The sequence below is a fragment of the Salarias fasciatus genome, chromosome 13, assembly GCF_902148845.1.
Source record: "Salarias fasciatus chromosome 13, fSalaFa1.1, whole genome shotgun sequence".
In the NCBI taxonomy this organism is placed as follows: Eukaryota; Metazoa; Chordata; class Actinopteri; order Blenniiformes; family Blenniidae; genus Salarias; species Salarias fasciatus.
The window spans coordinates 13,753,620-13,779,958 of NC_043757.1; the positions used below are offsets into that span (position 1 = coordinate 13,753,620).

Below are 26,339 nucleotides of genomic sequence, written 5' to 3' on the forward strand. Positions count from 1 at the left end.
TCTGGCTTCATGGGTTAATTTGTGAGTGAATTGCTCCTTGAGTGAAAATTTGTGTGTCTGACTTTCTGACCTGTAAACTGTGTGAACTTCTCAGTGTAAGATCCCAAAACTCCCCCCGAAAGATGGGATGAATGATGAAAATAAGTGTTGCTGAAAAACTCCGCTCACTGCCCTCTTAGCAAAAGAATACAACAAACACAACATGCTCTTCCATCTCAGTTTTACTTCTCTGAACCACACAATTTTAAAAAGCTGGATGACTCATTCACATGAATGTAAATATCATTGTCTCTCATGTAACATCAGATGGAGAGGTTAAAACTGAAACTATTTATTTTGACTGATAAAATTTAATTCAAAGGAATATTTAAGGAATCATAATGGAATAATGTAAATCATGACAACAACAAGGAAACATGCAAATTAAACACTGTAAACAAAGAAACCACAGCAGTCTCCTCATTTGTAATGTCTTTTATTGGTCAGTTTGTGATGGTGGAAAACCAATATAAAGGACTGAAAAACCAACTTATAATTTTACTAAATCACACTCAATCTCATAAGTGTGTAACTTACAGCTCTGGCTGCTGAGCATGTTGAACTTCCTCATGAGACAATTTGTAAAAGATTTCTAGAAAAAAAAAGATTCATATTCATATATTCATATATCTATGTATAGTGATGTTTTGAAGATGCAAATAGTGTCTGAAACTACTTTCAGTTGGTGAAACTGTAGAAACTCATTTTCTGGCATAACCCTTTATTAATTTATTGCTTTATTTTAAAAAAGTCTATTTGTAAGAATTCCATTCAGCTAGCCATTTAAGCATGACTTCATTCACAGGTCTTTGTCTTGTGGACATTTATTAATAGCAAATATGAAATGTTGACGGTAACACGGCAAAGACCACTCAATACATTTTTAATGGCGACTCGTCACGCTTTGTGCTTACAGCTGTGCATGTGGACGCTCAGGAAAAAAAAAAAAAAACATTTGCAGACATCTTACCTCATGCACTTCTTCACAGGAGAGCAGCAGAGAGAACTGATGCATTTTTCAATTATCAAATCAATATAGTAGTCTTAAAAGTCATATCAAAACATGCAAATCCATTAGTGAGAGAAAGCATGAGCTCACAGTGACTCAGAATTCGCAAGTTAGTTCTGAGCTGAGTCAGATTAAGTGTAGGTACTAAATAATGCACATAATTCTGTGTACAGCTCCGCATTTTCATTGTGTTTCTCGACTTTCTACATTAAAAGTTCACATGGTGAAGTCCAAGCTTCAACACAACAGAGCGGCATAAATTTAACAAACAAGACTGAGTGCTGAGCAGGTGAGGATGGAGACATGGTGAACCACCAAATGTTCCTACAATTTAGTTTGGAGTGACTATTTTAAACGGAATCCCTTTATTTCACCGTTTTAAATGTTGGATCATTTAACACTGTTTGATTCTTGTGTTTTCAAAGCTTGATGCCTTTTCTCAGGGGATCGTTTGAGCTTCAGTTTTCATCTGCATCCCAGGTCGGCCTGCAGCAGCCATAATCATTCTGCCGATCCAGGAGGTCACGCAGAGGTAAGCCTCTCATCTGTCACTGCAGCGCTGCATTAAGCTCAACTGTTGTTCAATACCACCATCTTCTGGGTCAACGTGTTCACGCAGCTCAGTGCCGGCAGCATTTATTTCATTCCTACTAAAGGAACAGCTCGCATTAAAAAAAAAAAAAGGGAACAAAACCTTGGAGAAATTCATATGAACCTCTTCAACTCAAAAGGGTTTGTTGTATAGATTTATTTGAAACAGCATCACATTTCAAACGATGGTTTACCATTTCGACTTGAATGCAACACTAACTTCAAGGTCCCACTACAAAGTCAGAAGAGCAAAGCAAAACACGTCCCCTAAATGCAAAAAAAAACGAATAGAAGATCTCAACCAAATGTGCTAGAGCCTGCACCTGGCACGGAAAGGATGCTAAAGCTTAAAAGAGCAGAAAGGACAGTATTTACAAGACGCAAGATTAAAAAGCCGACTACTGTACAGCCCTTTGCTACATATACATTCTCACACAGATATGCTTAATTTCCAGACAAAAATAAATACACATCTGATCTTCTATGACACAGCCTTTTCATGTCGTAATCCTAACAAAATAATTTTGTAATCATAAAAATCTCATACAGAATATATACATATATTGGATGCAGGTGTGTTTCTTTTCAACACACACATGCTCTTTTGCATTCTCTCGATTGGACCTTTTTTTCCCCATTGTGACCCTCGCGTTTGGTCTTTTCATCACACGTGTGCCGCCGTCGCCTCATTTGAACTTGTTCACCGGGTTTCCGATGAGCTCGGGGCACTGCTCCTCCCCTTTGGCGATCCGGTCGCACTTCCTGAACAGGTCGTAGTTGATCTTGTCGGATACGACGCTGTCCTGCTTGTACTGCGGATGCTTGGCCACAAACTCCCTCATCCACTTGGCCATGGTCATCAGCTCGCCTGTTTCACGCAGAGATGAGAGAAGGCTCACAGTCAGAGATGGGGGGGAAGTAGAATGTGTTTACTGTTGAGCATTAATTTGGATTTACCTGAGGCACGTTTCTTGATGAGCTTCAGATAATTCAGTATGGTGCACCTGGTGTCCACATCAACCTCCATGTTCTCCAGGTAGCAGTTAAGGATCGGGATGAGGCCTTGAAACACTCCCTCCTGGTGGGAGACGCATCCAAAAAAAGCAGTGGACATTGAAAAACTTATTACAAGACAAAACAGCGACAGCGAGTCTCTGAAATTAGATTTTTAGAAACACTCAACCACTCTGACCTTCTCAAAGTAATGCCTATTTAATCTTAGCATTGACCCTGCTAGCATCCTAGTCACACTTAACAGCTTTAAAATACACACCAATCAATACACACCTGTTGGCTGGTATTCATAATTGTGTAGGGCACAACTTTTAAAATAACTAATAAACTGCGAGATTAGATAATCAAAAATTTTATAACACACACTTCCTGACATGGTCACCATACTACTTTGTATATTTCTTGACTACAGAACCAACAAACTGGTTTTGCAACACATTTCTTCACTGCTGACAGCTCTGAAGCGCCCACTGGTGGTGAACAGCCATATGACAGTTAAGCAGCCTTTACACAAGAAGAAAAAATAAACAGATGAACTAATGGAATTTCTAGCATTAATGTTTATGAAAGGCCTCTGTTAGAGGGTCATGCTTTCACCTTTCCGTTGATGATGGTGTCGATGCTCATCAGCGTGTACTCCTCGTTCCCTCCGTCTGTCTCCAGCCCGTTCTGAGCCGAGGCGGTGCCGTCCAGCCCCGGGTTACAGCCTGTCGGCGGACAACCGGGAGAGCTCTGGTTTCCTACAGCGTTTCATCACACGCACCAAGCTGCGCTTCCCGTTTCGACTCACCTTTAAAGATGTCCTTACGAAAATAAAACATGCTCTCCTGCACGGCGTTTCTCTTCTGTGCGACCTTCATGTTTTCATCCACCTGAGGACAGACGCCGCTGTTTTAGAGCACAAATCTTTCCCCATCACGGTTTCCGACTCCACTTTAACGCGTGAGGAGCGGCGTGCGGCTGAGTTTACCTTTGACAGCGGGATGACAAAGTCCAGTTTGTATGACAGGATCACTCTGGTGAGCAGGACAACAAAAACCACATATGCTGCATTTTCAAAGTCTGTCAGCTGCACCTAAAAGACCAAAGCAAAGCAGGGCTTTTATTTATTGTTCTGAACCGTTATTTAATCAGGAGAGTACGGCCGGACAATAGAAGTCCGAAAGTCCAAAAATTACCTCCATTGGGCGAAACTCGACCCTCCAGCCGATGTCGGAGTTGGGCGGCGGAGGTTTAAACCTCATCGTCTGCCAGTTGGTCGACTGGAGGTTCTGCAGGTCATTTCAACAAATAGCTTCACCGCGGCGTTCGGGCACGGCTAACTCAGAGAAATGAACCGACAGAGAAACGCTCACCTCAAAGTGGTCCGATTCATTCTCATCATCCAGGTGGATTTTCTCCTCAAAGACCGAGAGCGGGTCTCGGATGAAGAGGTGAGCTATGTGTTGGGCCAGCAGTTTGTCGATTCCTATAGACCAAAAATCAACCATCAATCTCCCCAAACAGGTGTGAATCTGTGGATTCTGCTGATGTATCTTTCATCCGTACCTGCTCCGAGCAGCTGCTTGTAGATCTCCTCATCTTTCGTCAGATCGATGTCGTTATACTTTTCGCTGCAGCTGGATAAGTAGCTGTCAATCGAGTCATACCTCGACTTGAAGATCCGGAATTTGTTGTTTTTCAGAGGCTGCGAGGAAAGTCAATACTCAAAATACAGATTCAAAGTAATAGGGAAAGCACGTAAAAAGAGTTTGGAGAGCAAAATGACAAATATCAATCTTAAAACTACTGAAAAGAGAAAAAGTGCAACGAGTCAAAAACTTCAAATACCAGCTGAACAATTTGAAAAAAAACCAAAAAAAACACAAAGAGAAGCGCATGTCTACAGCAAGTCAGTGTGCTGACATCCAGTCCTGTTTCACGGTGCCTCGTGCGCCGCCTGCTCACCTTCAGCCCGCGCTCCTCCTGCGTCCGGTCGTCCACCGAGGCAGAAATAACGCCCCAGCGACAATCGATATCCGACACGAAGCCTCTGTAGAAGGGTGAGGCCGCACTCAGCGCCATCTGCAATGAGTGAAAAGAGCATTTCAGTGTTTCCACGTAAATATGCCACAAATTAATTGAGCAGTCAGTAACTTTCTTAAAAAAGGAACCAGAAAAAAAAAAAGGAACTGCGCTTAATTGCTGAATAGAGGTGTAAATCATCAACAAAGCAATAAATGCATAATTAACTACTGTAACATACAGAAGCACTTTTGTACAATTAATACATTTTTTCTTTTATGCAACAAGGTTGATTTTAGGGGTCGTACATAGACTTCTGTCTTCAACACGAACCAATTAGCTGAATAACAAGTTATACAACGGTCCTACTGAGAAAGAGGTCGCTTAAATAATCACAAATGGCAGCAGCTGCATGTCTTATACATTTACTCACCACAATAGGGCAGAATGTAGCGAGTTGGTCATAAAGATACCTTGCCTCATCAATGCTGCATGCCTGGAATGTCACCTACGAGAGCATCGTAAAAGAGGCTGAAGTACATTTATACATCACTTATTAGGACTGCACAGTTGCACCCGCACAAATATCGAAATGGTCCCGGGTACAGCTTCTAATATCAAAACAAAGCCTGCGAGACGCAGCAGCGCTCAGTCGGCTCAGGCTCTACCTGCAGGCAGCAGTTTCCCATGCCGAAACCCATGCAGTCCATGTAGATGTGGTCGGGCAGGGCGGCCTGCGCTCCTTCGCCGTCGTCCTCGGGAAACTCCTCCACAAACGGAGATGGAGTACGCTTGTCTTTGAAGACTGAAACGAGAGAGGGACAACAGTCGCGCATAACTTTCACATGAGGTCGAAGGCGAAAAGTGGCTCAGAGTGAAACACTGGGCACGATACACACTCGACTGTTTCCACCACACACACAGATCTGGTTTCCTGTATTGTGTTTTTCATAATCAATCTCTCAGACGACGTTCCAACGTGAAGCTGCAAGCAGCACAGTCTGTTTTCTGGAGGGTCAAATGAAACTTACTTGGCACATTTATACACACTTTTTCCCCTCGTCTGTGACGTATGTTTCTGGTAAGGGTGCTGAAAACACAAAATCCACAAACATGCGCTCATTTCAGGAAATAAAGGTCAAGAACATTACATCGTGAAGTTTTGCTCGTCTCGTGACTTTCTAACAAAGTACCAGATGCCAAAGTGAAATCACGCAATACGCCTACCTGAACCTTGGGTGTTGGTTGATGGCTTCATCGGGGAAAAACAGTGACTTCGACACTCCTTTTTCGACAGGAGTGGGCCGGTGCTCCGGTCGGGTGAAACCTGGACAACCTAATCTGAACAAGGAAGTAAAATATACCCATTTATTATGATGGTGCAACTAATCATTACTGACTGCAATTAAAAGAAACAGAAAAAACCCCCACAATCTCAAATCAATGAAACCTTGTCCACTGGACTTGAAAAACATTCTGACTCTTATCCCAGTTACACATTGTTGACGTACCTATTCTTTTGCTATTCTATATACCAGACATTTTATGAAACCGTAATAACCTAAGTATACCTTGGGAATGAGGTGATGGTGCACAGGGTTTCGTTCTTGTTGAGGACAGACGACGCCTCTCGCCGCCTCTTCCCCATGTTGCCCTCCACAGTGTTGAACTCGGACATGGTGCCGCCGTACGGCTGTCCTGGAGTCCCCTCGATCATGTAGCTGCCGTACTCTGGCCTCCAGAGTGTGGGGTGACTGCGGAAATAGAAAAGTGGTGAAAACATTGTGCGCCGTTATCACTAACATGACCCTTCTGATTAAACAAACTGGCCGCTGAGAATCGTACAAGAGCAGTAATCCTGGCGGGGGCGAACCGACGCAACGTGTTTGTGCTTCGGAGCGTGCTCTTTGGTGTGTGCGGCAGAGGGGCAGTAATGAGGAATGCATGGGATCTGCTATTGTCACGGCCGCTGGTATTTCCCCTGGGTGAAGTTGGCGACACATATTTAGGCCGACGTCATTGGCAGCGAGCAAGCATAACACTCGGGGGGCTTGTACAAACACATTCACGCCGCTGGCAGAGAATTTCTCTACTTTAAAGAAAATTTACTGCAGTTTACGCACGCAGAGGTAATGCCGGGAGGGGCTCCTTACAGTGGAGATCAGTCTTTTCATTGTGCTCACTGAAAACTCTTCAAGTCATTCAGAATAGGCAAAAACTTTGAAAGGATTTAGAAAGAATGTGCTGTCATAACTAATGTATTAACGGTACAGCAGTGAGCCTTACCTTGAAACATGGCAACTAGAAATCCCAAACGTTCCAACAATCACTTTGACATTGAATCACAAGACTTTTGCTCTTTTCAACTTGTCAAATGTGAACAGCACAAACCCCGAGGCTTCTGCTGAACCTGAAGAACTGAACCACACCTGGAGGGGATCAGCCTAACCCTGCACGACACACACATCAACATTCTTAAAGCGATAACCAGATGACGCTGATCAAGACGAAAGCTGACAAATGTGTGGGATCAACCTCGCATTTACCATCAATCTGGAAAACAAGTTTAACTTCTATGACGACGCAAAAGGCTGAAATCCATCAACTCTTCTTCATTAGAGAGTTTCAATGCTTTCTAGTGTCATGTGTCACACATGTCTCACACTATTACACATGTTCAGAATTTCAACAACGGCTTCACATGAGTTCAACTTGTGAGATGATAGATGAGGTTTAATCGTTTCGCTAAGATATGATAAATATGTACATACGCCCTAATGCCACCCTGACAGGCTCTGGGAGTTTTGAAGGCAAATTCAGAGAGAGAGAAAAACAAGATGAGACAAGTGCGTCTCACTTTCTTTGTTCTACTCGTAAAACTGAAGCAGTAAATGGACTTGATGTATAGAATATTTGCACTATACTAGCAGTCTGTAGCACTTGACACCTCCTGTTACGGTCAAACACAAACTGACGCAACAATAGTAAAGGCTGCTGTGCAAGGTGCTGGACTTCCACTGCGATAAACATGACAGATTGGGACCCGACTGCGTGAGTTTCAAGTAAAAACTTGTTTGTCAGACCGTTTCATCTGAAGATTCCTGAAGGCATAAAAGCATACAGAATTTTGTTTGAATACAATAATATGTATACACGTTTTTTTTCAGTAAATGTTTTTTTGACAAACATATTGAACAAAGTTTGATCACAGTAAACGTGGGTGGAGCTTTCTAGACACATGCAAACATGTCTTTGTAAATACTGGAGTGAACAGTGAGATGATTTTCAATGTGCAAGAAGTAAACTGATGTAGGGAATCATGCAAAATTTAATGATTTATTTTAAGCAGGCTAATCGCAGAGATGCTACTTTCTTATCGGCATTGGCTGTAATGACTGCTTTTTTTCCATTGATAGTTTCAGTATCCTAATTTTACATTTCAAATGTGTGAGTAAATTGTTTACATAAAACTTAGACTAAAATACAACAGTCAACAAAAGATGTTTTTATTACCTTTTTTTTGCATGTATGGTAAACATCGGTTTGATTTCTGCAGAGACTCAATGATAGTTTTGTTTCCCGTTTTGATTGTAGTATGTGTTGACTGAGACTAAATTATTATTGGTATATTTGCTCAACACGATCCACTAAATGAGGCAGGTGCAGCAGTTGTCAGTGCCTGAGGTGTTGTGATTAGTATTATGTATTATTATAAAGAAAAGCAAAGAGCTAATGAGTGTTTATAAATCATTGCTTTCATTGTGATCACACGTCTCTCTATAAACACGCGTGACTTTGGCCAAATCTTGGGACATGTGCAGTACTTACTTGGGGTTTATATTTTCCCCCTGTTCTTGGAGAGTTTCCAACACGTCCCCGCCATTCAGGACAAGCCGAACCTTTTCATCTTTGTCGTCCAGTTCCACCAACATGTACTCCACCTAAAAGCCGCAAAAACAGCATACTGTCAAGACTAAAAACTTGTCAACAAGGCAGCACCATCACTTCAGTTCCAATTCATCAGTTAGGTTTTCTTGACTTTGACTCTGTTATGCCGTAATCCTCTGTCTGAAAGTGGGATTAATCTATAACAACAGCATTCCACATGGTTTGTAATCACAACATTTTGTCCAAGCTGGAGGACACAGAAGCAGGCTGTTGCTGCCCGAAAAGAAACTAAAGAAAATAAAAAGCAATGTCACAGAAAACTGAAACTCAGAAAGACTAAGCCAAGAGTGGTTATTCAAATCAGCAATACAGTAGGCATTTAGTGAGAGTTGATTCAACAAGGAGTGCCTCTCTGAAGTAGCGTGGGTAGTTTTAGTTAAATGACAGCAGTAAGTGATAGATAGAAAGCCAAACGAAAGGTTAAACACGACATGAAGCTGCAGAGCATCATTTAGTGACAAAGTTGAGCTTGCAGAAGTTATTGTTCTTGTTGGGCTGCCATAGATCATGTTATTAAGTTTAAACCACATATAAATGTCGCAGTCACAACATCTACTGGTGATACCTGGAGTAAACAAAGTAGAAAGCTGTGGGTTCATTTGAGCGACATGTTTTTGTAGTAAACAATAAAAGCTATTTCAATATGCATGACTGTGCTTTTGTCTCCGTGTGTCTCACCTCATCGCCCCACTTCAGTACGTCCTTCTGCCGGTCCTTCACCTTGTTGTAGATGTTGAGGAACTGGAGGATGCCGTGCTTTCGGATGTAGTCGGCATGCTTCCTGGTTTCCTCCCAGTTCAGCGGGGAGCCCTGTGACAGCAAGCCCATGGCGCAGAAGACACGCTGGAAGTGAGAAGCTGGCGGCGGCCGGTGTCTCTCTGCTGCTTGTGTTCAAACTGCACGCTGGGCGTTAGCGAGCTAGCTACTTAGTCCAACTCCACACGAAGCAAGCATGCAGTCCCGGTCCGGGCGAGCGGCGGACTCGGGGAGTCTTCGCGTAGCTGATGAAGAGCTTACTGGCGGGAGTCTACCGGCTCTCGGCGCTGGTTGAAGCGGCGTGTCCTGTCGGCGATCTTAGCTAGGCAACCGCCAGACACAGGCCCCTGCTCATCACTTTGCTAATGTCTGATTAGCTCGGTTTCAGGAGGGCCGTCAGTTGGTAACGCGGCTCCTCTCCAAGTGGCAGATGAGCGACGGCTCACAGGCTGAGACGGTGTCGGTGCAGCGCTGTGATGGAATGACACAGAAGTGAAGCCCGGAGGAGTCCTTAATGCCAGCCCGGTCTGCTGCTCCACAGTGGGACTGTGTTGTACATATGAACGCCCTCCTGGCAGCGACTCCACACACGTGACGTCCTCAGGCGGAGCGGCCTGACATCACGATGACTCAGCGTTCTTCGGCGATAAGCCCCGCCCACCAAGCTGCCAATCACACAGGCCACGCCCCCACCAGCATTGAATCACAGAAACCACGCCCTCTACCGAGCTGCACAAAACAGAGCAATAAACAAATGTTCTTTTTTTATTTCTTCACTTTTGCGTTTATTAACCCAAATACCAATACCATGTGGCAACAAGAAAAAAGAAAAAAAAAGAAAAATATGTTATTCTGGCCTCAACAATACTATAGTGGATAATGGAACGTATCAGTATTGTTCAAGAAAATGAAATAAAACCCAAAGCCTCTTTTCAAGCATTCTGAATATAAAAATAATGAATTAATAGTGCTTCAAGTCTTCCCATATCAGGCCTGGTGTGAGAGAGGTTTTAGATTTTATGGGATAAAAGCTGCTTATTGGATTATCAGTCAACTGGATGCTACTGTCCTTCTGCTTGCATGACTTCAGCAAGGTGCTACAAACATGCTCAGTGATTAATGGGCAGTGAACCATATCAATGAAAAAAAGAATGAGAAAAAAAAAATCAGGACAAACATGGCTGTTCTGCACAAAACACATGTTCATTAAACATTTGAAAATGTTTTTCAGTTAATTTCAACATACTTTCAACTTCCTCTTTTCTGTGACCTGCCATAAATTATACTACAATGCATCCGGTGAAACGACTATTAACTCTGTTAATTATTTCTTTGCTTTATTTTTCAGCACAGTTTGTACCACGGTGTTACAAAAGTGCAGCTCACCCTATTTTATTATTTCTACTGCTCTATGGCTCGTGAGTCATTTATCAGATAGAGTACAGGAAGCAGGCTTATCTTGAGCAATTTCATCATAATTGAAAACAAAAGTTCATTGTAAGAGTGGCACAGCATTTGAATAATGTTGTTTGTCTGTATGCATGAATGGATAAAAAAGAGGATGGGCCAATGAACTTCACTCACACCTCAAACAGGGATGTGATCCAAGCCACAACGATCTGGCTGGTTTCATTCACACTCCTCCCTGTCAAACAAAAATCTGCACAGTCATGGAGAGGTTGTTTGTGGATCTCACCGAGGTCACCGTGGACATGTTTGTAACTGAAATATGAAAACGATTCAACAGTACGTTTCTAAACAAAACTAATTAGTAACAAATGCTAAAGGACAAACAAAGGAACATATTAATTAATAATTTTTTGGAAAATATACTGGCCAAACATTTGACAGGGCAAACCAGAGAAGGAAGTTTGGTAGGAATCCTGAAAATCAGTTGAAGTTGTACTGAAAAATAAAAATAAAAATGAACTACTGATTGACTTCGATTGGCGCATGACTGTTACTTCAGATTTTACAGCCTAATCTCTATTTCACATCACTGTTTTCAAGTTGCTAAATTAGTTTCAGGTTATGCAGAAGGATTTTATAAAAATATCGTCTGTAAGACACTTGTTTATTGTTTTTTTTACATCTCTTCAGGCACTTTGGGCAGATGCCTTTGTCATTTTTCCCTGTAAAAACTGTATTATGTTGAGAAAATTTAATAAAATGTTACATCTTTGCCTGCTTTCTTTTCCAGACTACTCAACTATAATCCTGTTTAATACGATGATACCACTTTTTATGGTATCGCATAACTGAAAATGTCTCCATGGTTTTATGATGTTTTCACAGCTTAAAGCTGACACTCAAAGGTTCTTGAGTCTTTGCAGACACAACCATGAAGAATCTTTTGATTCTGTTCTGTCAACATTCTGAATGAAACATAAAAAGCAAAGCAAGTTTATGTACCGTTTCACCACATCAAGGATGAGTCAAAAACATTAGTGCAACACTTGCACATGGGAATTGGCTTGCATGCCATGCATTGATTGATATCTTTGGTTTTACATTTTCTGATCATTTTACAGCAATTTGGCAATCTATGTAATACATGGTTTCCTTTTTGGCTAAAGCCTCTTATTTTGTATGTTTTGCATATCTTTTTGTTTTATATAACATTTTAAAAGTGTAGAAAAAGACAATCATCTACTATATATAAAAGTGAAAAGTGCATACCTTGTGATTCAATGGGAAGTCTGAAATGTGACTCAGAATATGATGATGAATTGAACTTTATTTTCAAAAACCTTTGCCAATGCAGACGTCAAACAGAGGGGGGAAAAAAAACCTTGATACATTATGTACAAGGGTCAAAAGCAGTTGGTAGCTTTCACTGTAACAGGTATGTCAGTGTGAAATCATGCTATATACATCTAGTTTTGTGTCAGGTTCTCTTTTAATTCCTGGTTCTAGTTCATTCTAGTGTTTTTCATACTTTTGTACATTCATGTTTTATGTTGTGGCTTGCAGTGCTCTCAGGTAACTGCTCTGGTTTCACGAGCTGATCTGACTTCATTCTTGTGTCCTCCTCCCTCCCTTATCCTTGATTGTGTTCTGTGTGTGTGTGTGTGTGTGTGTGTGTGTGTGTGTGTGTGTGTCAGTCTTGTCCAATGTGAGTCTGTCTCTATATGTCACATGTCTGTACCGTGCATCGTTTGTGTTCCTGCCTCTTGTGGTTTGACCATTGCTTGCTTTTGACTTAAAGCGACACTAAGGAACTTTTCAACCTTAATAAAACATTTTAAAGCGACACTAAGGAACTTTTCAACCTTAATAAAACATTTTAATATCTTTTGTGATGATACATCGACTTACAACGGGTTGAATGACCCCTCTGTCACGGGCTGAGGGCGTCAGTATTGCTTTCACTTGGACTAAGAAACTGTGAGGAGGGTGGTAGGAACCCAGCACACGGCATGCGTCACATTATGATATAATATTGTTTAGCCACCATTAGATTCATTACCTCGTCGCTATCCGTCCTTCACACAGCCACTGGAAACAAATGTAGGCGAGTTCAGTCTGACAGCATGCCACCGGGAGCAGCATTTTACGACGTCACGCACTAGTCCTCATGGGAACTGTAGTATTCCTTTAGGCAAAACACTACCGCTTTTGTCCACTGGCGCCGCCAAAATCAACGGAAACTGAAAGTTCCTTAGTGTTACTTTAATACCTTTTGTGATGATACATCGACTTATGACCCCTCTGTCACGGGCTGAGGGCGTCAGTATTGCTTTCACTTGGACTAAGCAACTGTGAGGAGGGTGGTAGGAACCCTGCACACTAAAAAACTCCAAATGTGCGCACTGCTTTACGGCATGCGTCACATCATGATATAACATTGTTTAGCCACCATTAGATTCATTACCTCATCGTTATCCGTCATTCACACATCCACTGGAAACAAATGTAGGTGAGTTCAGTCCAACAGCATGCCACCGGGAGCAGCATTTTACGAAGCCACGCGCTCCTCATGGGAACTGTAGTATTCGTTCAGGCAAAACACTACCGCTTTTGTCCACTGGCGCCGCCAAAATCAACGAAAACTGAAAGTTCCTTAGTGTTGCTTTATGTTTTTGAATACCCCTCGTCTGTTGTTTTCGCCAAGCTGACTGTTTACCCATATGCTGAACCCTGATCTGCCTTCAGCTGAGTATAAACTGTCCAAGACCACATCTGTTTCTGAGTTGTGTGTTTGGCTCATTTGTCAGCCATGCCAGTCAGATACCGACAACTATTTGACTAATTTTACCGAAGAGTTCAGAAGAGTTTGAATGAAGGACCATGGCTCAAAGTAGCTTACACTTCATCTCTTTAATTTATAAACCAGCAAAAAAAAAAAAAAAAAAAAAAAAGGAAAGACATGAGCAGTCAGGGAAATTCAGAGAACTGACTTCCAGGAAAGCTCAGGCTCTGAACGTCACTCCTGAGTTATAGTTTTCATTTTACAAAATTGTTTTGTTTACTTTCACATCTACACCCATTCAACCTCATCATTTCAGCACTTTCCACACAGAATCCGTTGTCTCCACACCGATCGTATTTGTGGCGATTGTGCACCATCAAACACCAGACTGCCGACTGCTGCATCTGAAAAAACATGCAAACAAACTGCAGTCTGAGTGTGTGATGTGTTTCAGCACGAATCGTTGTCACCTACTCCTGGTAGGCAAAGCCAACACCACTTCAGCTCCAGTTTCTCATTGTTCTGTTCAAGTATCTGAGTATCTGAGAATCACAGTAGCTATAGTTACCATTATCAGACTGGTCAGACAATCCAATAGCATTTACATTAACATGGGAAAAAAGATGGATGTAATATATGCATTTCATCATCAATTGTGCTTTATTACACCCAATGATTGTTTTTATTTATACTGCTGTACAAAAAAAGAAAGAAAAAAAAAAGGATTAAATGATGCCAGCCAGCTGAATTGGCCCCAGGCAAATCTTTGTCAACTCCTTTTTTAAAGAATACATTTTTAATGGTCTGTCTTGGAGATTAACATTATTTTCAATTTATAATGTCAGAAATACCAATTATCAAAAATATTAATGATTTTACTGTTTAGAATATGAATGAAGTTGTTTTCGATTATAAAAAAAAAAGAATGTGCCCACCCCTACCCCTTTTTTCCATTACGTCAATCTATTCCCATCTAAAGGATAGCTGATGACTATTTAATAAGAGTCAAGCACCAGAATTATGCAACAGACAAGCTGGAAGCCATTGGACATTTAAACTACATAACTGCTATGATTTAAATCACTATATACTGACTGGTGCAGAAGAAACTGAACTGGCTCTGGATTCTCGTGTTTTCCGTGTGGGGATGGTGACGACACAGCACGAAATGCCGACTGTAGCCTCTGGCAATTCGTCATCCTCAGTCCATTCATTGAGGTCGGGGTTGTAAACCTGAATGCATTTCTTGTACTTCTTTTCGCCCTCGTTCCATCCTCCCAGGAGATAGACCTTGTTGTTCAAAGTGGAAATGCCGGCCGTGCTCACTCCTGTGTGAAGAGGCGTGCAGTAGCTCCACTGGCCATTGTGAGGGTTGTAAGATTCGACGGCGAGGACATCAACCCTCTCGCCACGACCTCCTAACTGGCTCCCGCCGATAGCATAAGCTCGGTCTCCCACGGTGGCAGCGCAGTGCCAGCCTCTGGGCGTGCTCAGACTGCTCTTGTCCTGCCAGGTGTCGGTGGAGGGGTCGTAGGAGCACACAGCCCTGGAGTAGGCGTTATTGATGTAGCCTCCAGATACAAGGATCTTGCCATCGATGACCGAGCTGGCGTGGCAGCAGCGGGGTACCTCCATGGGAGCTTTCAACTGCCACTGGTTAGATGAGGGCACGTAGCACTCCACAGAGGCCTGAACGCCATCGGCATTACGCCCTCCAATGGCAAACAGGAGGCCGTTAAAGGTGTTGAGGCTGAAGTGGGTACGCCTTTGGATCATGTTGCTCAGGTGAATCCAAGTGTTGAAGCGGGGATCATACCTGGATAAAATGAGAGATATTCAGAATTTGATCATTTCTAAAACAACAAGACAAAGACTAATTTTGAATTTGACTCAGTTTTTACCTGCAGAAGTTGCTCACAGCATGTTTAGCCTGGTTTCTTGCATCGTTCTGGTCCTCGCCTCCTGCCACGTACAGAAAGCCATCCAGTACTGCCACGCACTGATTGAAGCTCTTTGCTGGCATCTCTGTCAACTTATTCCACACGTTGTCTGCATCTCTGTAGAGAACGTCTTTGCTGAGAGATTTTTCTGTCAAGGCCGGACGTCCGCCTACAGTGAGGATCACCTTCAGGCCGCCACGTACCTTTGTTCTGCGTGACTGGAGGATGTTCTGTTGATATGGCAGCAGATGGTAATTCATTGCATCAACAAGGAGACGGTGGCACTCAGAGTCTTGCATCATCCTTGGCACACTCTGAACATGATTCACCAGGTCTTGAGCGGAGATAGTACCAAAGCGGATATGGGTGAGGAGGTCCGCTGCATGCTTTAACCTTTTCTCGTCAAAGTCCAGCCACTTCATGGCAATCTGGAAGGCTGTGATCTCAGAGGGGAGCTGCAGGGAATCATCTGAGAGGAATTCACTGATCTGCTCATAGGTGAGCTTCAAGAACTGCTCCATCTCGGAAAATTCAATAAAGTTCTCCCGCATGAACTTCTGAGCCGCCGACTTGGTTTCTTTGAGATCGTAGGCATCAGAAATGTTTGCCACATACATGCAGTTCTCTACGCTGAGCTCCTGCATGAGGAAATCGCTGCACATCTTCACTAAGGTGCCGATCTGCAGCAGCATGGCTGCAGCAATAGTGCTGCCAATGCTGTAGAGAGAAAGCGTGAGCTTTCCTGAGTATGCATAGGTAATTGCAGTGGCAAGACCGACGGGCGAGAGGTCATTCAGGTCAATATTCTGGAGGGTTGGCTCCTTCTTCAAGATTTCTCTGATGTATCCGCTGCAGGAGGCCATGACAACCTTGTGGACATCAAAAGACTTTGATTTTGTGGCGACTGTGAGATCACAGAGGAAACTTTCATTTCTCATGTTGCTCAAGCCCTCCAGGAGGTTCGGGGCATAAACAGAATCGGTGACTTCAGTTGAAATGCAACTGAAGCCATTTCCTCCTTCTAACAGAGTGTTTAGACCATTAATCTTGTTGATGGGACTGTTCTCGACCATTATGGTCATGTCATTGATGTCCGCTTTGCTCTTCTTGGTTGTCTTGTTCTTTTTGGGTGCCATGGCTGTTGCAGCAGGACACACCCCAGACCTTCTGAAAATATACATACACAAAACACAGTTTAGGCTTCACCAAACAATATCCATCACAACTATATGATGATACTCACATTTATATGTAATAGCACTTGAACAAATGTAATGTATGTGACATGTACTGTGTGGATTTGTGCTAGTAAACAGAATTGACCAACACAATGTGTCAAGGTGTTATTGAACCTAAAAATACGTGATATCATCAAATATCAGCTCAACATTTTAGGATGAACCTTTTTATATTGCAAAGTTGGTGAATTTTAATTAGATACAGCTTCACGTTTGTTATCTCAAAAACACGTGCAACCAGGTGATGCTGAAGTTTGCGAGTGCATCAACATGTCCCTCTTTGCATCTGTCACAATTTATCAGCAGTACGTCCAGGAATAGCCACACTGGACGGCTCCCCCATGACGTTCCTTTTATAGACTTTGAGACATGAGCAGCAGGCCTCATGTCCTCTGTCTGTTTAAGTTCACATTAGGGCAAAGTGTTCTTTTTCTCATTATTCCTTTTTAAATTATTTCAAAATTGTCGTAAATAAGTCTGCAATTAACATAAAATACACAATTTAAAAGTTTTTGTGAAAACAGCCACTCACAGTTTACCCATAACAGTCAAACTACTAGTAGTCAACTTCCAGCTCATTAAATACACATTTAAGGGTGGAACTCACTTCAACAGCAGCTTTACAGAATTTATTTCTAAGTCTGATGTCTTATTTAGACAGAAACTATAAAATAAAATAAAAAAAAGTTAATGTAAATATTGAAACATACTGATTCAGGTAGTCTTTTGACCATTAACATAGGAATTAATCATGATAAAGATCAACTCACCAATCAAATAAAGCTGAGGCTGGTGAAGAAAGAACTTGTGCCTCCAGTTACTGGAGCAGGAGAGAGAGACCAGTAGTCACCTCTGCTGAAAGAGACAGACACTTAACTCCTCCTCCATGGGCCTGAGTGCCAATCAAATGCACATTGAGCAATGCGTGTGCCAAAAAGCAGGGACCATGCATTCCCTGACATGTAGCTCCCTGGAAGTTTCATTTCAAAATATTGCAGGGAACTTGAGGTGCATCACAAATTGGTCCAAATAATGAATTTGACTTGGTCTTCTTCCATGGGCAAAAAAAAAAAAAAAAAAAAAAATAGTTGAAGGTAGAATGGATTTTGTAGCGGGTTAATGTTGGAGAGTTTAATAGAAAGCAAGCAAAACACTGACTTAGACTCTGAGGACACTGAGGTGTCATCAGAGATGGAGTTTTATTTTTATTTTTTTTTTAAATCCATGGTCATGAACTGCAAAGCACAAAAAGAAGCATATTTCTGGTCTTTCCTTGAAAAGAGAAAGAGTAACAGCTTGGATGATGAAGTAACTCATCCGCAAGTCGTCAAAAGACACCGTTCACTGGCAGAGAGAGCTCACAATTCTTTGAAACACTTAAATCAAACTATATAAATACAATTATTAAAAATGTGATGTTTTGGATGATGTAATTGCAGATCAGCAGACGAGTGTGGATGAAATCTCAGGTCTTTACTTGTCCATCTAATGCTGTGTTTGTTGGAATGGACAGTCCTGAAGGATATATGCAAAGGACAAAGACCTAAAGACAAGATGATAAAAGAAAAAAAAATATATATATACAGAAAGAAAAATTTCAAAAAACGTGATTTGCTTAGTGCAAAGTGAGGGAGTTTGTTTCTGAAATCTTGGCTTACTGTTTAGGGATGGTAGAAAATAATAGGACACAGGGTTTTGAATTGCATTATATTCATTTTGCAAATTTGCAAACTGCATCCTGATTAATCTGTAAATTCGGGAATAAAAATCTCTTATCAAAGAGTCAGAAATTCTAAAATAGTTTTGCACAACAATACAAGACACTGCCCACTGTGGGCGTGCCTGCTGGATTTTGACTTCACTTTTTTTTTTTGTATTTTTTTGCTAATAGGGGATTTGAGGCACTCATTATCATGCCATACATCTGAACTGCTGTGGTTATTTTCGGCTTCTAAAACTCCGTGGATATGTTTCCTCGCGCCGACTCCGCCCATTATAACGGTGTGATCAGCGGGCGCGCGGCCAGGTGTGTGAAGGCAGATGCACGTGAACCATCGTGATGGCCGCGAGCGGAGACGTGAGGAAGAAAATCATGCTGTTCAAACTTCAGCTCTCAGACACACCAGAGCCTGCTACGGTAGATTAACCGTGTATTTATTTATTTATTTACTCAAATTATGTGAACAGAATAGAAAAAAAAAAAAACATTTAGGGCAAAACACAGTTAATATCAATCCAAAACCACTTGCAGTTACACCAGACCCTTAAAAACTTTTTTTTAAACCTGCTCTTGGGTCTTTTATCATTGCTAAAAAACTGGACTCGATTGTCGTTTCCGTCTCAGGGCTGTGAAACGCCTCGCTGGGATGGTCAGCCTGCTGAAATGGGAGGCGCTTTGCTTCTAAAATTGGCAGCTCGTCCAGTTGTTCAACTTATGGCTGCTGTCCATCATCAGTAAAGGTGGTGGGACACTTTGGTAGGCTGTAACTTCGGTTTACTAAAGCTTATTTTGTCATGTTTATGCAATTCCATCCAAACAGTTTCAAACAGAAGAGTTGCATACAGGGCTTGAACTCTTCTAAATAGTTATCAAGGTGGTGTTTGAGCGTAAAAGCAGGCAATAGCGCTATCCATTTATAGTACACAGTAAAAGGAGCAGCCTAAGTGGGTGTGTGAGGATCCCATACATAGCTCCTGCTTTGAATGCACAATCAGCAACTGTGGTGATCCTAAACCAAGGCTGCCATATTTGGCAACTCCAAGTTTTTATTACATTCCAATGTGTCAAACTGTGTCTAAATGCTCTCAAACATTCTGTAATGTAATCCATAAAAACATGGATAATTATCTTTATCTTCAGGTTCTAAAAATCTTGGAGAAGCTGAAGAAGCTGGATATCACCTTAGACGTTCTTGTTGTGAGTCTTTACTGCTGAAAATGGATTTGTTGTTGAAGTTTCATGTTGTAGTTTTTCCTAACTGCATTAAGTGGTGTTTGAATGAAAATTAGGAAACTGGAATTGGCAAAGCGGTTAATTCCTTGCGCAAACATAAAGAAGCTGGAGAGATTGCCAAGTCGCTGGTTACAGGTTGGAAGAAATTGATGTTGAAGGACTCCACAAGGTGAGGTGCATTGAACTTGATATTTTGATACATTAATTCATTCGTGTTTTACATCTTGTCCTTGTAAATGTCTCTTGTTGCAGACATGCTGATGAGGAGTTTTCAGGCAGTGTTCCTGTGAAAGAGAAACTGAATGATCAAAGATCTACAATGAATAGAGATTTGGAGAATGACATTAACAATAATTGTTTAACATCGAATGGAAAGAATCAAGATTCATCTGACGAGAACAGGAAAATGGATTCAGACAAAGCACAGCGTGAAGAGCGCAAAAGAAAAAAGCGTGAGAACAAGAATGCTGAAAAACCCAAGCAAGAAAATGAAAAGGTTCCTCAGGACATAACGAAAACAGAGGAAATCCGGGCATGCAAAATTGAAAACTCTGCTGTGTCGAAGAAGAAGAAAAAGTGCGACCAGACTGAGAGAAAATCAGGAGATCGTGAAACTTCCAATGGAAACAAAGAACTAGAAGACCCTCAAAAGTCCAACGTTGATTCCAGAAAGAAGTTAAAAGGCACATATGAAAGTCAAAGATCACAGAAGGAATCTAAGTTTTCAAAAGAATCGGCACAGAAAGAAACGGAACCTTTTCAGTTCGGTGACAAACCACCAAAAACATCCAAAGGGACCAAAGATGACGGATCACCAGGAACGTCAAGGAATCTGGGAACCCCAAAATGCAAAAGAAAACAATCGAATGCTGAAAAACATGACACTCTCAAATACAGAGCAGAGTGTGATGGTAAAAAGCGCTCGGATCATAAAAAGTCCAAAAAAAATCCCCCTGAAAGTGAGAGTGATCATCAGGAATCTTCCATGTCGTTTGAATCTTTCTTGAACTATGACCAGAATGTTTTCAAGATCAAAAAGTCCACGGGGAAGAAACCAGCCAAAAAACCAGCCAAAAGAGACGTCGGTCAGCAAAAGGTAAAGGATCCTGTTGAGGATAATATCAAGTCACCTGTCGTCTCGCCGAAACAGGTACATTTAACAATGATTCTAAAGGTTCTAATTTTGATAGCGCAGACTATATGGAAGCATGCCTTCCTTTTCAGAACTTTCAGTTGACTATGATGCACTTGAAGGATGTTCCCTTACCTGCTGCTCTGCCTGAGTGTGACAACCCATTCACCGTGGACTACTTTGAAAGGAAAGGTACCATATTTCTAACAAATACTGCTGTTCCTCCTCCTTTTATTTTTTTAAATATCTTTTTCTTTTTAAATTTGAAGTTGAGAAGGAGTCCGACATCTGTGAGGCCTCCGAGGACTCCACTGTCTTCACTGGTCAACGACTCCACAAGAAGATGCAGGTGTACTCTGGTGCCAAGGCTGCTTTCCTCCCGGCCATGATGAGCTTGTACCAGCAGTGTATCCGCACGCTTCAGAACAATATCAACCGTGAGTGTGTTTCTGGGCATGAGACCCCACGTCGTTGCTTGTGTCGGAGTTATATTTAGGCTTCACGGTCTCTTCTCAGTGCTTCATGAAACCGGTGGAGTCCCATTTGAAATCCTGGAGCCGGTGTTGGAGAGGTGCACTCCGGAGCAGCTGCTGCACATCGAAGAATGCAACCCAGTAAGAATGTGACAGAAAAGGACGCACGGCGTCTGCGCTGCAGTTTCTTGCGTCTTTATTGTGTGAACCTGTCCAGCCCTGGGTGTGCACGAGGCTCCATGCTTCATTCCGACGTTCCTCAAAAACACCTTCTATAAATTTGTTAATATAAAACAAATATATATGCTGTGCAAATAGTACAGAGAATCTGTCATACCTATTTAACCTCTCTTCTGAAAGAACATGTAGTTTAATATATTTATCATGTTTAATCAATCTCTCCAACTAATTTTGACATTGTGATTTAACTAAAACTATTATACACTTTCACAAGGATCGTTGTCTTTCTATACAAAAGATGTGCAAAGCTGCAGTAAAATGGAAATCATCTCAAGACAGCTTTTTGTTCTCTACAGGCTGTAGGCAGGAGTAGAAATGAGTTAAATTTGCCATGTCAGTTTTATGTAGCACATTCTGACTGCAGACTCTAAAAACTTGAAACACTTCAAAAAGAACCTGACATTTTTTAATGGAATCAAACAATTATTACAGAAGTAACTGTGGATCAGTTTCATTTGTTGTGCCATTTCAGTATCTGCAGTTTCTGTATTTCAGTAACACAATATTCAACAAGTTCCTTGTGTCGGCCGAAACAGCACTGTGGCCGTTTGTTCTCCACATGCACTTCGTTGTTTGCATATTTGCCTTGCTGTCTCCCTCTGGCCTATTTCAGTAGCGAGGTGCTCCTCGTCCCCGAGTATCAACATGCTTTGTTTTGTAAATTGTATGACTCCAGAGTGCAGCTTTTCGGTTTCAGCCATCACACTTGGCATAAATAATAAGCTCTCGGGCCGCACATCTCGCTTACAGCAACGTTTAGCTCAATGACCCGACCTTCAACCCAGCTGTTAGACTTCATGTGCTGAAATGTGCCAAATCATCAGGAGCCTTTGAATGGTGTCAAAGAGCATTTTACCTCTGAATGTGGGCCGATTTGTTGACTTAGTGTTTCTACTTGTTGCGCTGTAATGAGAAAAATGCTGAGAGATTTGTTTGAGAATGCTCTCTCTCTGTGTAGGGCTACATTGGAGTTACCGACCACTTATGGGGAAAACACTGTCAGAGGGACTTTAAAGACTCCAAACTTCAAGAGTATGAATCATGGAAGGAGATGTACGTCCGGCTGTCTAAGGAAAGGGAAATGAAACTGAAGAGACTTACAAAAACCATCGTCTCAGCACAATCGAGGAAACCTCAAGGTAGGTGTTTTACACCGAGTGCAACCGTTTCATTTCTTGGTGGATCTGAAAAAAAATCTGAAAGTCAGTGCAGATAATTCTATTAACAAATGCTGATCTAAAAAATTACAGTACTTAATTTTTTCCCTCCATTTCTTTTAAACAGATGCTTTCATATATTTTCTTATGTAGTTATATTTTGAGCCCTGCCGTGTTTAGAACTTCCCCATATGTCGTAAAATACAAGTACAACTGTAAATATGAGAGCGTTTTAGAAGTTCAGTTTATCTTGAATTGAAGCTATTATGATTACAATTAAAATGTGCTACATGTTCCTAATTACGTTTCCTTTTGGGTAAAGCTATTTTACTCTGATTTCAAATTGTACCGAATTTACTTTTAAGCAACCAATACACCTTCTCATAACTTTCATTTATCTTTATATGAACAAAAAGATCACTGAAATATATAAAAAAAAGTATCTTATAGCAAAGAAAAGTGTTGAGTCCACGTGATGCTCCATAATGCAGTTTTTCTTTAGGTCGTCAGTTGAAGATGGCGTTTATTCACACCGTCGCCAAGCCACCCAGAGACGTGCGAATTCAGCAGGAACTTCATGGAACTGCAGTTCAGCAGCCTCATCAGCCCAAGTGCAGGTGCTTTTCTGCCTCACAAACACACAAATGTCTCGGTTTTTTTGTTGGCTCGTTAATAATTTCCATAGATTTTCTTTTTTTCTTTCTTAATTAGGACAACTTTAAACAAACCAGATAGTACAGGAACCAATCCGGGGCACTAATGTGCTTTTATCTGCTTTCACTAAACGATGAACACCTGCTAATGTTTGTCCTCACTTGTTCCACATCAAATCATGTAACCCCAAGGCGATTAAATAACTGGCGAGTGATAACAGTGAGTGAAATACTTTCTGGGTGACCCAATTGGAGCAATATGCTGGATAGAGTTTTATTTTTCTGTCTGAAGATGGCCTTGAGTTTTTACTGTGACAACATGAAGTGTTTTGCTCTCCAGTTTCTTGGTGTGATTCATCAGGTGTTTGTGTCGTACATCAGACTGTTGAACATTTCCTATGTTTGGTTGCAGTGTCAAGGCACAGGAGAACCGATCAAGGCTGAATTGCAGTGAGCCCAGCAGCAGCACCAGCAGCTGCTCAGGGGCAAGCGGTTCACAAGATCCTCGGAAAAAAATGAGTGAGCTGATAACTGCTGTAGATGAAATTTAAGATATTGTTTATATTGCTTTTAACACCTGTCAGACTGCCCACTTATGTTTCACCTGCAGTCAGTAGTGTAAAATAGCTTCATGTTTCAGTCTTCCTGCTTTGACTTTACCTAAAAGTTATATATTTTTTTCTCTCTTTCACAGGAATGGCTCCAATGATGGCCAAGTCCTTAAAGGCATTCAAGAAACAGCTACAGCGCAGATAGCTGCTCGTCAATGTCTTCATTCAGAGTGGCTTTGCAGAATTCTTCTTTCATTCACTTCGGACACTATTGGGCCTATGTTACATTATGTTTCTTTGTTTGTCCATCCATACAGGTAATAACTGTTTATTTTCTGTGAATTGACATGAATAAATGGACAATGAAGTCGGCAAATTCACTCCGTTTGGATTTTTGTCTCACACCTTGAGCGCAATCAGTCCTAAAGTTATTTGATGAGCTGTGGCTCCCTCTACAGGATGCCCAGTTTATTTTTATTCCTCTGATACACAGCCACGCTTCAGCAGTCCTGTCTCCTACACAACAGCTGAAATAATTGTGGTAAGTGATCAAATACGATCCAGTACAGTAGCCCTGCTGTAAATTCTGCCAGGAACACTTTAGTTTTGAATTAGAATATTTAAATTCAAGCTTGTGTCCCAAACTTTTCAGAGATTTTTGCATTGGTGTGGAGTTGAACTGTAATATATTCATGGTTTATACAGTATTCAGCCTTGCTTTTGAATAATGCTCAATTTAAATACCAGAAATCTATTAATATAATGCAGTTTATTTAAAACCTTAATACTGAACAAGTGTTGCAATCAAATCCAATGATCTAAGGGCAAACTGAACAATGTATTTGTCAGAACTGGGGTTTAATAAATTCTGGCTGGATAGTAGCAGTTCATTGTTTTTTTTGGCTCTTGGAGCTTCACAGCAAACAAACTGATCCACACAGTTTTACCAATAAAATGTTTATCATTCTTTCTAATAATGAAAAATATTTGTAAATATTACATAGTCTGTATTTTCAGTTTAATTTCAAGCTGAACTCTTTTGGAGCTGTGTCAGATTTTTTCACATAAAGAGGAGACTGGGTGCTGACCAGGTAGGGAGGAAACGGATGCCTCGAGGTTATTCATGAACCAGTCCCTCCACCAGGGGACCTCAGTGTGCTTTACATGACCTTAAAGGTTAAGCTGGATTACCAGAACAGTTAGATCAATAATACAAGTAGTTATTTTTATTCTCTTAGAAACTGAAATAAAAGCTATATGTCACTTTAATTGTGCAGAACATATGGTGATTATTAACAGATTTGTTGACAAATTACTGCTGTTATTGTGAATTTCTTATAAATTGAAGTTCAGGCACAGCTGTGAGCCGCAGCACGTAACCAAGGTGGAGGTGTGCACTTGTTTGCGCCACGAGCCGAAGGGTCACTGCTGGTCTGTGATATATGATTTGTTTAAACAAAGTCACAAAAGTTCAATATTAACTGACACAGTTAGGGGTGTGATGTAAGCCGCGCTGCAGCGCTCGACCTCAAGCCTTCGTCTTTAAGATCCTTGAGGCAAGGTCAGACTGTTTTATGAGAGGAAAATCTAAGACCTCGTGAGAGTCCAACATTTATAGGTGCGGCATAAGAACACCTGTACTATTATAGAATTTACATATTTGACATACATCTACACAGTCCCTCCAAAACTATTGGACCACGTGGCTGACGGGTGTTTCTTGTTGCCCCCTAGGTGAATTGTTCAAACATTAAATAGCTCTGCATGACTAGTTGTTTTAGCCTTAGGTCTATCCTGTAAAGACTTTATTTCTAAGACAAACAAGCATGGAGATCAGAGAGCTGTCTGTGGGAGAAAAGAAGGAAAATAGATCAGAGTCACTGGACAAACTGGGAACCTGAAAAAGAAAAAGCTTTGGTCTTATGAGCAACAGATATAGGCCTGAAGATGACAGAAATATTGTGAGCTCTGTGAATAGAACCCTAAAAGTATCAGTGACATCAACAACCTGGAGTAGTATCACAAATGAAGAAAGCGATGGTTTAGGGATGTTGATGGATCAACAGGCTCCTGTTAGTTACTGCAGTCAAGGGTTATGCCACCAAATAGAAAAAAAGTCACGATTTCAACATTTCATCATGTTCAAATCTCAATTTCCTGATTTAAATGTGAACTTAAACATGATCAAATGAATAGTTCACTCAGAAATTTGTAAGAAATCTCTTGTTAGTTTTTGAAAAGTCGAAAGTCAAATTGCTTAAAGTTGAAGTCTTTGGTCATGAGTCTTATATTTCATCCAAATTCTTGCCAATAAATTTTGTATTATTAACATTAAATTAATAAAGAACAGATACCTGGAACCAGTTTAATTCATAAATATCAGAGAACCAGACCTGTCTTGAAAAACTAGAAAAAAACTGTATAACCTTTACTATAATTCCTTGCAATT

General features: G+C 41.2%; 3 protein-coding genes across 3 annotated transcripts; 1 reads left to right on the forward strand and 2 right to left on the reverse strand.

Annotated features, from left to right (window-relative positions):
• Positions 1-1,783: 1,783 nt before the first annotated feature.
• gclc (glutamate-cysteine ligase, catalytic subunit) lies at positions 1,784-9,919 on the reverse strand. Its single transcript, XM_030107024.1, has 16 exons — positions 9,284-9,919; positions 8,486-8,598; positions 6,229-6,411; positions 5,885-5,998; positions 5,689-5,747; positions 5,326-5,462; positions 5,091-5,165; positions 4,601-4,717; positions 4,202-4,340; positions 4,009-4,121; positions 3,832-3,924; positions 3,624-3,728; positions 3,444-3,525; positions 3,251-3,360; positions 2,597-2,717; positions 1,784-2,507 (listed from the first exon to the last, which is right to left on the reverse strand). Exons 1-16 carry the CDS (start codon positions 9,431-9,433, stop codon positions 2,326-2,328), a joined length of 1,893 nt encoding a protein of 630 aa, XP_029962884.1. The 5' UTR covers positions 9,434-9,919; the 3' UTR covers positions 1,784-2,325.
• Positions 9,920-14,502: 4,583 nt separating this feature from the next.
• klhl31 (kelch-like family member 31) lies at positions 14,503-17,565 on the reverse strand. Its single transcript, XM_030106776.1, has 3 exons — positions 17,502-17,565; positions 15,455-16,660; positions 14,503-15,369 (listed from the first exon to the last, which is right to left on the reverse strand). Exons 2-3 carry the CDS (start codon positions 16,627-16,629, stop codon positions 14,637-14,639), a joined length of 1,908 nt encoding a protein of 635 aa, XP_029962636.1. The 5' UTR covers positions 16,630-16,660; positions 17,502-17,565; the 3' UTR covers positions 14,503-14,636.
• A 1,181-nt stretch (positions 17,566-18,746) lies between these two features.
• eloal (elongin A, like) lies at positions 18,747-24,095 on the forward strand. Its single transcript, XM_030107179.1, has 11 exons — positions 18,747-18,868; positions 19,592-19,648; positions 19,741-19,853; positions 19,937-20,834; positions 20,909-21,008; positions 21,086-21,253; positions 21,333-21,430; positions 22,488-22,668; positions 23,189-23,303; positions 23,752-23,858; positions 24,034-24,095. The coding sequence occupies exons 1-11, from the start codon at positions 18,791-18,793 to the stop codon at positions 24,093-24,095; spliced, it is 1,977 nt and encodes a 658-aa protein (XP_029963039.1). The 5' UTR covers positions 18,747-18,790.
• The last annotated feature ends 2,244 nt before the right edge of the window (positions 24,096-26,339 follow it).